The 13787-nt window shown below is 48.2% G+C and overlaps 1 protein-coding gene across 6 annotated transcripts in view; it reads right to left on the bottom strand.

Annotated features, from left to right (window-relative positions):
- The window catches only part of meis1b (Meis homeobox 1 b), a 138164-nt gene that overhangs the window by 5565 nt on the left and 118812 nt on the right, over nucleotides 1-13787 (bottom strand). For 4 of the 6 annotated variants that reach the window (XM_030442436.1, XM_030442438.1, XM_030442440.1 and 1 more), the window contains 4 exons: nucleotides 5458-5516; nucleotides 4144-4167; nucleotides 3318-3407; nucleotides 2017-2114 (listed from right to left, as the gene is read on the bottom strand). In XM_030442436.1, the coding sequence (XP_030298296.1) occupies nucleotides 2056-2114; nucleotides 3318-3407; nucleotides 4144-4167; nucleotides 5458-5516 (232 nt within the window). In that variant the 3' untranslated portion in view covers nucleotides 2017-2055. The remainder of the gene's footprint in view (nucleotides 1-2016; nucleotides 2115-3317; nucleotides 3408-4143; nucleotides 4168-5457; nucleotides 5517-13787) is intronic. The other 2 variants (XM_030442437.1, XM_030442442.1) reach the window with 1 other exon arrangement.

The following is a 13787-nucleotide window of genomic DNA, read 5'->3' on the forward strand; positions in this document are numbered from 1 at the left end:
CCTCTGGTGGCCCAATTACGAGATTCAGCAGGCAAATTGAGGCTGTTTAAAGCAAGGTCTGCTGGGAAGGCTAGCAGCTGCTGGAAAGAGGCAGCTTGGACACGGCGAACCAGCCCCTCATGTTTACACACTCGCACACACAAACACAGACGTGGGCGCACACACACACACTGCACACACACACACACACACACACACGTCTCATTCTGAAAGCACAGCCCTTCTATTACCATGTCTCCCTGCATTTCTAACCTGAAAGATGCCATTCGATGTGAGATTTTGTGTCTTGGCTTTTGGTCGTGGACGTTTGTGACTGAAACAAGGGCGGCATATTTTCACCGTGGCACGCACGCACGCGCACGCACACTCTGTGGAGGGTTAATGGTCTCTATTTTTGTAAACTGAATAAGTCAAATCCATTGGTCACACCTCTGGTGATGGCATATTTAATTTGGATCTAGTCAATTAGGCCCAGCTAAGCTCCATACCCTGCTGGCTACCTCCTCCATTTTGCACTAGTTTGTGTCTCCTCCCTGTGCCAGGAGTAATCCTATTACCATACACACACATGCACATACATACACAGTCATACGGACACACACATTTGCACACACCCACACACGGGAAAATGCATGCGTTCATATATGAATGTTTGTATGGTATACACACACATACACACACAGATAAACATTCATTCACACGCACAAACATATGAAACAATGATGTTTCACAAAGGTTGGACCCATAGCCACTTTATACACACTGTGCGCTGTGACAACACCGAGCCTGTATACATCCAGAATTATGTGGGAGTCTATTTGGCCCTGGGGCAAGAGAGAGAGGGAGAGGGAGGGAGGGAGGGAGGGAGGGAGGAGGTGAGAGAGAGAGAGGGAGGCAGAGAATTAAAGAGAAACAGAAAAAAAGGTGTTTGTGTGAAAGAGATAGAGGAGGAGAATTGACAGTGAGAAAAACCACAAAGAGGGGGTGAGATAGAACGAGCATTAGAAAGACGGGGGGGTGGTGAGGGTGAGGGTGAGGGAGGGGGGGTGAGGGAGGGTGAGGGGGTGAGGGGGCTCCTCGAAGCTGGTTAGTGTGTGTATTAATGTGGCTCTTGCATCAACAGCAACCCGGCAGATTTATGACACTTAAGGGGCGCTCACTTCTCTCTCTCTCTCTCCCTCTCTCCCTCCCTCTCCCTCTCTCTCTCCTTGCATCAGCGACGACTGCTTAAATTTTTGCCAATCAGTCTGTTGCCATGGTAACGTCCTACCTGCCCCCCCATCCACCCACCCACCCACCCCCCTTCCCCTTAGTCCCCCCCGTCTCACCACCCCGTCTCACCACCCGCCTCCTGTCCCGACCCATCCCCGCCTCGTTTCCTTCAGCATCACCCCTCTCTCCTCCTTTCTCCCCTCTCTGCCCCATCAGCCTTCCTTCTCCTCCTCTCTCTCTCTCTCTCTCTCTCTCTCTCTCACACACCCACACCCACTAAGATCAATTGATTATCAATTTAGACGCACTCAAACATTCAAAACTTATTTGTATTTTTACGTTGGATCCATCTGTCTTCCTCCTCCCTGTTCGCCTCTCTCCTCCTCTTTCTCTCTTTTTCTTTTTGATCCTGGAAACCTTCTTATCTTACTCCTCCCTGATATGAAGGATGTTTGGTCCTGTAGCTATTGGATATGTGTACACACACACACACACACACACACACACACACACACAGGCACACACTACATACACAAAACAGTTACAAGGTTGTGATCAGAGGCTCTTATCACCAGGCCGAGGGGCGGGACAGTTAGAAAAGAGAGAGGAACATAGAGACATCTGCCTGGGAACAACAGTCTGGAGAATTTCTATTAGCGAAAACAATCCATTTGTAAACTCCAATAACTCTAATAAGTCGTCACAGTTATTTGGCAGCGCATCGGTACTTAAAGCGGACCTCAGCTCCTGATCTGCTGTAGATGTACGCATGTATAATGTGTCCATGACATCATGTGTACTTACATCCCCCTTTGTGTTGCGATTGGCCGGACTGAGACGGGGCTACATGTAGTGCCACTGACCTTCCATGCCCATGTTCATGCCCATTCCACCCATTGGTCCTGGGGAAACAGGAGAGACAGGGAGTGAGGTTAAATGCAAAACCATGTAAACACTCAAAGAAATACAATCTCTGCACAGGAGTTCTGGGGAAAGATAGCAAGGGCCCGAAACAAGGGGCCTAAACATGCTCAAAAACTGAACTTTGGCGATGGGCGGAGCAAAAAGGCTCACCAGCCCAAGGGACTACTTTCACAGACATGTATGAAATTTGTTACACACGTGTATGGCACCTTGTTGATTGTTGGGTTTTGCTCCCAGGGCGCCGAATAGACACAGACGCTTAGTTTGACGCACCACTAACCAAAATTATTTCTAACTTACGACGAAGGAATCAGCAGAATCACTCATCACACCTTTAGAGACACAAACCAGCAAGTCCTGCCTCTAAGTTATTACAACCAGGAGAATGAAAAAAAGGTTAAAACAGATGATTTTTCATGTGAAACTTTACTTCACAGACAACATTGCAAACGAGAGCACTAGCTTAAATCTGCCAGGGCGAGGTGTGGTGAGGCAGGGCGAGAGAGGGGGGGGGGTTAAGTAGCCTGGCAGTTTATCCAAACCTGCTGACTTTGAGTGGACGGTGAGATAGCGTTAGAGTCTTGAGAGAATCCCAGAAAACAGGGGATAGAGGAGGAGGAGAGGAGCTTAAGGACAAACTCTGGGATTAGACCTGATGGCGTGAGAGAGAGGGACTGAGAGCGAGGGGAGTGGGAGTGAGGAAGGAGATGGTTGTGTAATGTGATTGACCACACCTGTTCTGGTTTGTGTGTCGAGGGAGGGGGAGGTAGCAGTGTGTGCGTGTCTGTCTGTGCGGTGTGTATCGTTATCACTGTGTCTGAGGGTGCATATACCGGCCAGCTTACACTTAAACCACCACACGGCGACCATATAGATTCCACTAAGTGCTTGTGTGTGAGAAAAGACAGGGATCTCCACTGGTGGAGTAAACCACCAACACGGCAAAGACACCGAGAGTTACAGTCAAAGATGAGAAACAAGAGGGCTGAGAAAGTGGGGATGAAAGAGATTCATTAGGCGGGACAAGAGTGAGAATAAATTCGGAGGGATTGATGAGAAAAAGATTCGAGACGGGGAACAAAAAGGAGGGCAGAGGGATGGAAATGAGCAAGCAAAGAAAGGAGAAAGATGGGAAGAGAGAGGGAGGCAAGAAAGGAACAGACACGCAGAGAAAGCCTTACCAGGTGGTCTGATTCCCATGTGCTGCTGGCCGTCCATGACGAAGCCCCCCATCGGCTGGCCATCTGGATTGTAGGGAGCTCCTTGACTTACTGTGGATGGAAGGAGGAGACAGAGGGAGGGGAGGGATGGAGGGATTGGAGGGAGGGGACGGAGTGGTCAATTAGTGCTTTTAATTAAGGCTCAGTGGCCGAAGCGGGATCATCTGTCGGCCGGTGCACGCACAGGGAGCCGCCACCGTTGTCTGTCAACGTCGTTCTGCTCCGTGTCTGTGCAGCCGGCTTCTCCGCTGTAAGCTCCTGGTAGACTTTAATGCGTCTAAATGCTCTAATAGGGATCGGACTGAGAGACTTCAACAAACACTACACAAGGACTTTTGGTTCAGAATGAGACTGGAGCCATCTGCAAGGGGGGACTGTAACTGTGACTGCAGGAACACAATGAAACGTGTCGGCATGACTGCAGTGCGTGCGTGGATGAAATGCTTTTTAATTTTACTCCTTAACATTCAGTTCTTTCTCTTTTTAAGTAGCTTACATTTTTCTTATGTGAAAGTCAGTCATGCAAAAGTAAAAACGAGGCTGCTACAGCCTCAGCTGCAGAAAGTTGGGATGAAGTGGTTCTTTTTCACTTTGTGTCAGAGGCTCACAAATTCTTTACTCAAGTAAAAGTACAGATACTTAGAAGTAGTTTCCCTCTGCAGGATGTTTCTACCAGTCATTTCTGTGCAAAGCTAACTGAGCCTCATGTCATATTAATATAAATCAAAGACTATTAATCCTAAAGGTGGAACCAGTCATGTTTGTCCGAGATGTTCGTAAAACGCACCTGAAAGATTGTCGATTGTTGAGTCTTGAGAAGGTGGCGTGCAATGAAGCAGAATAAAAATAATTTATAATTCTCCTCAAAAGCATTTAAACTAAAAGTAACAAGCTTGTTTAGGAGTAGACAGTACAGCTGTTTGTGCTCAAATGTAGGGAGTAAAACTAAAAAGTACAGTAACAATATTTTTACTTCCCAAGTGTGTCAGTCTGAACATTTCACATCTTGTCTTTAATACAGGTCTAAAAGGATTTGCAAATCATCGTACCCAACTTCTTTTGGACTCAGAATCCTTAAATTAAACATCCTGACTTGTTATGTAGGACTTATGACATTTAGTCTCTGTTCTCGTCGGTGTCTGATTATTATCCAAAGAACAAAGCGAGCTCCGGGCTGAGGCTCCGATCAGACAATAAGTCATTCTTGCTCCCACCTTAAATGCTTTTTATCTAATAAATACTGCTTATAACTGAGCAGCGACGATAAGTGAAACCTGATAGGGTTCCTATTTTCCCCTCGCCCCCATTGTTCTGCTCTCATAGAAATCCACTTACCTTCGATTCAGGCTGTTTGGGGGTCAGTCAAGCAAAAGCAAGAACTCAGCCCCACTGAATGCCTTTGAACTTTACTGCGCCCCTAATGCCACCCTGACCTCTGACCCCTATTACAGGTAATAAAGTTTACGGCAGTCCAAACCAAGCCATGCACCAGGGGGACCGCTCACTCGCTCCCCTCGCTCCCTGAAACAGCCGCAAATAGGGTTGAGGAGGGAGGGGGGGGGGGAGTTTAAAGGAGTGAGGAGGGGTCGGGGGGGTAAAAACAGGTCTGGAGCCAAAAAGCCAAACAACGGTCACCCAAAAAAAGAACCGGGTGCAGTTCTCTTTATGTTTTGGTTCGAGCCGGGGAGGAAGGGTCGAGTGTTTTTTTTTTTTTTTTCCCCCCTTTGCCTGGTTGGCAGACGGGGGGAGTGAGGGGGTTAAGAGCAAACTGCGCTGAGAACACAGCTAGTTTTGTTTACGGGCCGTGAACAAAATAAAAAAAATCCACTCATCGTTAACTCATCTTCAGCCAAATGATTATATTTTGTAATTAATGAACAGCTTCTCACCCCAAATGGCACGTCAAAGTCGATTAATGGTTGCTGTTAATGTTGTAACATTTTGGGTTTCTTAATTTTAGTGGTCAGTCACGACACTGGAGGGGAAACCCCCAGGAGGTTCGGGACATTCCTGTATTTACCATCTGAGGGGCCTCCGGGTGCATGGAGTGTGGACGGCTTTCGCCTGCGAGACTTGAATACAGTAACTATAGGAGACTTGCCTGCACGGTTTGACTGGTCGATCATGGGCTGGACTATTCTCCTCCTGGCGTTAATGAACCTGCAGAAGATGAAGAGAGGGAGAGAAGGAGGGAGGGAAGGAAGAGGAAAGGGGGGGAAGAGGGAGGAGGAAGAAGAAGGAGACAGAAACATTGTCAGTGTATTTCTCGAAACAAGATCAGGCAAAAATTGCTGACTAATACCGTGAAAATCTTGGCACGCAGCATGAAAACAAACGTGTTGCCAAACCCGCCTCTTTCTCTTAGTTTACCATAACAGTGATATGGAGAAATTATTCTCCCCTAAGCGGCCCTGAGCCGCGCTAAAGCCGCAGAAAAAGTCACATCTTAACAGCCCTAACAACCGAGGCAGTTGTCTCCAAAAAACGCAGAAGTCCACGACTTGTACAAACTTGCACAGCCTCGGCTTATACACAGTCGCATCGGCCCGAACAGTGGGGTCTTTGTGGGGCGAGGCTTAACCGGGATTTTCTCTCTGCCTGTTTGAAACATGTCGACCCATCTCGCTTTGTTGGAGACATTCCACCTCGCGACGAGCTCAGATTGCTGACTGTTTAACACGCTTGCCTTTTTTTCCCGAGCGCGGCGGTGCTGGAAGTGTTGCTGACAGAAACATGTCATGTTGCCACTGGTGAGAGGCATTGTTTTGGGTGATACTCTGCTAAGACAGGTGACCATGTGTTAGTCTGTGACAGCAGGAGCTTTTTTTAGTGTGTGCGTGTGTGTGTGTGTGTGTGTTTTCACAGGAGCTGGATTTGGTACATGGACGAAACCCTTTACCCTGTGACCTCCAATAAAAAGCACACGGTCGGACCTTTTATAGAGCACACACACACACACACACATGCACACACACACCATTACTCATATTTAAATCTGCTACTCTTTCATTTTCTAACTGCACACACACACTCTCACACACACAGAGGCTTAATCTCGCTCCATTCACGCACATTCACGCCCTGGAACACACCCACCGAGGCAGCGCTCTGGCCTTGCTCAGCCTAACCTCTTGTGAAATGACCCTTTGACCTGTAATGACCTCAAGGAGAGAGGGCTCTTGGGGGCTTCTGACTTGATTTATGTGTTCCTGCTGTTGCCGCACCGGACACTTCTATTTCATCTCTAAAAAAAAAAAAAAAAAGAAAAGGGGGGGGGGAGCGTTTAGCCGAACTTTAGGGGAAACAATAGTCGCGCAGCAGCTTCAGAAGCTGGAAAAAGGAGCGTTTAAGAGATCTTAAGAAAGGAGGCGAGGGGGGAGAGAGAAACAAAAGGGCCACTAGCTGGGGCATCTGTTTGACCCCTGATTAGTGAATGGGACCCTCTCGGTTTATATCTCTTTAATATTCCCTCACTAACGGCTTTATGGTGCTCCTCCCTGCTATCTCTCCCGTATCACCTCCTAAAGGCAGAGCTGCAGGGGAGTGAGGAGACAGAGAGTGGCAGCGACAGATAGCAGGAGAAAAGGGAGAATGATTAGCAGCCTCGCATCGCTTTTCTTTTTTTGTGTGTGTGTGTGTGTGTGTGTTTGTATAATTGTTCCGTTACATCCTGTAAACCGCTTTTGAGAGAAATTGTTAATTTTTCGGCAGGGGTTGCTGGCGGTGCTTTTCTATGAGGTGGAGCGATCTGAGGAAAACAAAGCGACCGGGATCGTGTCAGCCGCTGAGCTCGATTTTATTTCTCAATTTGTTATAATAAAATATGTTGAACCGGAATTTGGGGGGGGGGGGGGACAGAAACAGGGAGAACCAGGGAGGAATGCAAGAATGCACTGACATGGCAGAGCACCATCAAATGAGGGAACGTCTGGAGTTTTATCACCAACACCCCCTCCCTCCCTTCCTCCCTTCCCTACCCTGTTTTGCTGGGGGAGATATGAGAGGAGGAGCGAGGGAGAGAGGGCAAGGAGGGTTGAGGAGGCCTGAGCATTCCTTTAACTCTCCTCTCCTATCTTCTCCTCTCCTCTCCGGGCCCTTTATAGACGGACGAGGTCAACCCGAGGCCAGCGCCGGCTAACTGTTGACCTCTCCTTCTCTTCGCCTCCATGCTCTTGTCTTTCATTCCCCCGTCCTTCCTCTCTCCTCTCGCTTTATTTCCCGCCCCAACTCCCTCGGAAATCCACTGATGCAACGAAGGAGGCTGTTTTGGCAATAGGTGTGCGCTACCTAGAAAAGTCGGGCATTTGTTCCTGGCACAATGCGGATCGGGGAGGAATGTAATGGACTTGTAAGTTGACGTGACCTCCCAGAAATATGGCACCGGCGCTTATTTACTCTGAGGATTAAATAGACTGTGTATCAGTGGAGTAATAATCCCGCTATCGCCGGTGCTGCCGCTACAAGAATAACTACAGTGACTCTCATACCTCCCTCTCCGTCCCTCTCTCTATCTGTTTCCTTCTCCTGCTCGCTCCCTCCTTATCATTCCTTCCCTGTATGGTGGAAACTGGCGGTCCACCTCCCAGCAACAAACCCACACTCTGACCCGCCAAGCCCCCTCCTCCTCGCAAAAAAAAAAACTCTCGCCGGTTTCCTGTCCCCGTCGTCCCCATATCTGAGGCCAGATGCACCATGGGGGCTGGAACAAAGGATAAAATGCCTCTCATAATAGCAGCCAGGGGAACGGAGCGATGGAGAGCGGGAGAATGGGAGGGAAGGAGGAGTGTGAGAGACTGGGGGAAAAAAAAGAAAAAAAAAGGCAAGGGGCTCTGGTCTGCAAACCAGACACTCTTGCTGTGACCGTTAATAAGCTGACAGAAAGAAAGACTGAGAGAGGGAGAGGTTAGGAGAGAGGGAAGAAATCAGAAAGGAAGAGAGTCCAAGAGAGATAAAGAGTGATGGAGAGACAGAGAGGAGAGAGAGAGGGAGAGGGAGGGAGAGAAAGCGGAGCTTCTCTATTAGGGGGAGTGAGGCTTCACCTTTGCGCGACCCCTGGGTGCTATAGGGCCAGTGTTTATGGCCTGTTCATTCCCCTGCCTCCCATCACAACACAATGAGCTGCACTATTCAGCTCCGCTCACTGCAACAATAGCTGGGCTATTTTGGCGTGACACACCACTGGTGGTACGCCTAAAGTTGGGCAAAAGAACACCGAAAGACAAGCAGGAGGAAGGAAAGTGACTCGTAGTAAAAAATCTCAGGGAGTCCGGCGTGGCGCGAGCTGGATCCCACCGCGGGCACACATGCTTCACGTACGCACGCCCCCGTAGTACAACGGGATCAAAAATGACGGCCACATGTGCCACAACTGAAGGCTTCTTAAAAGTCATTCGAGGGAACTGGGTGAGTTTCACTCTTTGTTGTTCTGCCTCCAATCTATTTCTCCTTCTGAGATTGCTAATGTCTGGATTAATCCTCCCGCCCTCTCCCTCCTTCTCTGGAAAGAGTGGAACTGATTGCGACGGCGTCTGCCAAGCCCTTGCTAATGTCCTATTCTCATTACACCCGAGACACACACACACTCACACTCTCACACACAGTCGTACACAGTCGCACAGAGCCGAGGCAGCCGCACACAGGTGTACACGAAGCACACGTGAAATGCCCAATTAAAAGCAAGAAATTGTCTTTTTCATCAGCTGCCTTTGTTGCGTGACCAATTAGGGGATAATTTAATAACGAGCAGTGGAAAGATGCAGATTGGATATACAAAAGGTTACTCTGCAAGCTCGTTGATTTAAATTCATGTGGAGTTCTCAATTTCTGTGGCACACATACTCACACACACTCACACACACACGCACGCACACACACATCTCCTGAGCCTTCTAGCATATTATATTAGTAATATGAGACACACTGAAACACACACATGTGCACATATATACACATGTCCTCTGCACTCATTGCCAATATTACATTAGTAATCGGAGAGAATGTGCACACACATGCGCGGGCCTGCACACACCTTACATTTGTACAGCTGGATATTCCAGCATCACACACACCAACGCACACGTCAGGACCTGGGGGTGGATTTCAGCGCGTCGACAGGAGTTTACATGCATATTCAAATCTGAGAGCCTCTTAAAATAACTGTATAACTACAAAGTCCTCGCGGCTGCCAATCAATGTGATTTAAAAGCACTAAAAGAAAGCGAGCTCTGACGGGGAGAATCGTGGAGCTTATCATCAGGTTGTCACTGCGCAGCTAGCATCGATTGTCTGCTGCTCAACCACAATTAACGCCGCGCCCGTATATCCCTCCTGCTGCCACTGACACACACACACACACGCGCACTTATTCATGCAAAATAAAACACTGTTCTCTCAGTTTATCTGAATTAATTCTGTTTATTTGAATCCGAACTGTTCTTTTAACCACTCCTGCCTCTAAAAGTCAGCCATAACGTCCTTCTTATTAACAAAAAAACAAACTTTCTGCACAGTTACCAGTCACGAATCACAAAATAGGCCTCCACGCAGCATGCTGAAGCTAACTCTCACACCATACGCCCCATTCCAATTCTTCTATCTCACTCTGTATCCCTGCAGAACTTTATTATCCCATCCCGTGTCCCAGCACATCTCCATCTTTCTTAAGTAAGTAGTTATTTTATTACACCACTCACACATGATCCTACGCGTAGCGGGGGAGGCGGCGGCGCGTCTGTGCGCATGTACCTGCATTACCGTGCGTCTGTAGATGTACGTGAGCGCGCTGCACGTGGGTGTGTGAGGGAATTACAGTTATGAGTTTTCTCCCCTTGTTCTCCTCAGTTGACGAGTTAACTCATAAATCACCTCCTTCTACTTTCCTCCCTCTCCTCTCCTCTCCTCTCCTCTCCTCTCCTCCTCGGTGTCGTTCTCAGGTCAGATGCTTCAGATTAGTTTAAATAAACTAATGCAGCTGCTCGCACACACATCCACATATAGTTAAGAGAAGGGAACGTGGGGGAGGAGTGTACAATAAAAAGACGCCATACCTAATATTGTGCAAAGAGACGTATGATCCGTGCAGCTTTTAACACGTTCGGACTCCTCCATGCATTCAGAGTTGCTAACGTACTCGCAACCGTGCGCTCTGATCCTGCTACATGCACTCACTTGTCAACCAGTGGCATCATTCTTACTGTTTCCCCTGAAAAGCTGCCCGGACCAATCGAATGGTTGCAAATAGCTGCGTGTCGTAAGTCCGTAACACTCCTGCACACAAACATACCCATGATCCTCTCTGCCTCTCATCCTACAGAAAAAAAAAAAAAAAACAAAACCTGTCTGACATAGGTCTTCCCGGGAAAGGTGTGGTACCTCACACGCACAGGCGTATAAAAAACAATGTGCAACACACACACACATACACGTTTGACGTGAAGGTATGGTTGAAGTGAGGTCATGCAGGAGTCACATGACCGGGTGCTGCAGCGAGGCTGTTATTAGACAGGAGGCCTGTGTTTTGAGTCAGCGGTACATATACGTCTTTACTGGCAGGCGAATAGTTCCTGAACCGTTTCCAAACTCATGCATAGCTATGTACACACACACACACACACACACACACACACACACACACACTCAGTGCACGCCGGTCTGCTGATCGAGCTCATAATAACATGAGGTGGATTAGTTGGATTCACCGCCACATATGGAGGGAAACATAAGAAAAACAGTGTGAAATTTAAAAGGAGCTTTAGACTGAGAGCAGCCATGGGGTCACTTAATCCCCATTACTGCACACACATAAAATACAAGTATGTAAGCACACACACACACGCACACACACACACACACACACACACACTCTCTGTTGCCCCCACTACCCAAGAGCCCAGTGTCCATTAAGAGAGCCATGAATCTACCACTAAAGCTGGTTTTACAGAGTAGAGCGACAGGCTGGGTAACCACATACACACACACGCACATGCACTACACGCACACACACGCACACACACACTGGAGCTGGAGAAGAGCTCAGCGTGTTTTTTATTGTGCATGTCCACGACAATGTGCCTCTCAGAGAAAAACTGGCCACTTGAAAAACATACATGAACTCATTGGCTCTGACGGGGCTGGCTCTGCAACACTCGCTGACTTCTAAACAGGACTCGCCAAAAGGCAAAACACAAACAGAGGGTGAGAGAGAAACCCGAAAGAAACAAAAAACAAAGACAAAGGAGAAGAAACAAAAGGCAGAGAACAAGAATAAGACATCAGAAGAGAGTGTGTAGCTGTCAGATGTGACCTCCGCCATTCTCTTTATCTCGGTTCCTGCTTCCCTTCACACACATTCACACAGTCTTGGACTCAGTCGGCCGGTCATCCATCAATGCCAGAGAGAGGCTACGGCTCCAAGCCTGGCTTCACCCAGAAACAACATGGCGGTCCTGTGTCGCCCACTCCACAAACACAGCATCGGAAAGAGTGTGTGTCCTTTAGCCTTTGGGCTTGGATCAAAATATATGTGCCTCTATATATATGTGTGTGTGTGTGTGTGTGTGTGTGCGCATGCTTTGTCGAGGCCATGTTAGCATTACTCCTCTTGTGTGTGTTTTGCATATGTATTTGCAAGTAAATAAATACAGTGTGTTTCCGTTTACCAGAACCACGAGAAAATACACAGACCCGACCACAAAGAAAGAAATCTGCGTTCACACACACACACACACACACACACACACACACAGATGACCAGTGTCACACAGAGCCAGTATTGCTGACAGGGCTTACAGTGGTCACTGCTACAAACACACAGTGGTTGACCTAAATCCCCCCCCCCCCACATACTGCCCGTGTCATATCCTGTCTCTGCGCGTGTCACTTCCCCCCACTGGCTCACAGCAGCCATCGCTGTGGGGATCCCTCTGACTGCCCAGAAAGGGGCAAAAGGCTTTCAGGCAGTCGATATCCACAGTCAGCAAACACCAAAGAGAAAATAAACTGACGGGGTAATATCTGTCTTTGTCTTGTGACAGCGACATGCCCGCAGGATTCACCGAACAATCCCCGATTCGGTTTTGTTCCATCAGTCTGTTAGCTCATTATTTTATGCTTTGTCTACAAATCCTCCTCACAGAACCATCACTTGCCTTAATTGCACGAAATAAGTGTCACTCTGCTGCTCGTTAATTGTCGGAGTAGGTGTCCTATTTTTTTTTTCCCCTAGATGTTTTAATTTTTGGCACGCGACACTTGCGCCGCCGCGGCCCCCGCTGGTTTCGCTCCACAACAGCTTTTGATCAACGCAAGAAAACATCAGCGTGAGAACAACAACTGACTGATGGCGGAGCGAAGCGCGACAGCGGCCGTGTGCGCCTCGACACAGGGCCCCGCCATTCACGTTCTGCCGCCTTTCATGTTTTGGACTCCCCCCCCCCCCCCCCTCCTCCCTCCCTCCGATCCTCTCTGCTACTACAAAAGAAGGTTGAAAAGCAAGGGAGAGGAGAGGGGAGAAAAGAGGAGGGGAATAAAAAAAAAAAAATGAGAGAGAGGGAGAGAGAGAGAGGCGAACGGAGAGAAATGCAGGTTTGGCCTCGGGCGGCGTGCTGTGATGTAAGAGAAACAGAGAGAGTGAGAGGAAGAAAGAGGGAGGTGAGGGGGGAGGAGGAGATGGTGTTCGGTTCACGGTGTTTCTTTGCACATGGACACCTATATGTGTAGAAGCACACACGCATGTCCACACACATTTGGTGTTGACATAATACAGCGGAGGCAGCGTCGTGTCTGCACAGGCTGAGGATTCCTGTCGAAGGCGATCGGTGGCAACAGACTCTAAAGTGGAGGGGGAGAAAATATTAGCTCCCAACTTGATTTTTCACATTTTAACTCTGAAAGTGTTGAAATCTAAAGGGTGACGTCGTGTCCAGAGAGAAACGTGTGTGTGTGTGTGTTCATGTGTGTGTGTGGTATTTGCTGTTATGTCGGGGAGTTTCAGGCTGAAGCAACCGACAGAGCTGCAGTGTATGAAACAGGCTCTAGGGCATGGACTGAAACTGGGCCTGCTAAATCCAAAACACACACACACACACACACACACACACACACACCTCAGAAGGCTTTCCACGAACAAGTTCCAGCATCTCTCTCTCCAGCTTGTCAACACACTGAACCATGAAACTCATCTCACTCTACCTGTTTGTCTCTCTCGCGTTTCTTCTGAGGGATATTTTTGTTCCTTTTAAAAAAAAAAGGGCGACAACATGACCGTCACAGTCAGTAATAAGATGATAACACTTTACCTGCCAGTAAATACGGTAAATGTTTTTCTTGCAGCTTTGTCGGACGCAACCACAAGATCAGACTGGTCAAAAACAACGAGCTAACAGCGTCGCTAGATTGTCTAAAAGCCGCTCTGATCAGGGAGCGCACATGAAT

Source organism: Sparus aurata, chromosome 15 (assembly GCF_900880675.1).
Source record: "Sparus aurata chromosome 15, fSpaAur1.1, whole genome shotgun sequence".
NCBI classification, from domain to species: domain Eukaryota; kingdom Metazoa; phylum Chordata; class Actinopteri; order Spariformes; family Sparidae; genus Sparus; species Sparus aurata.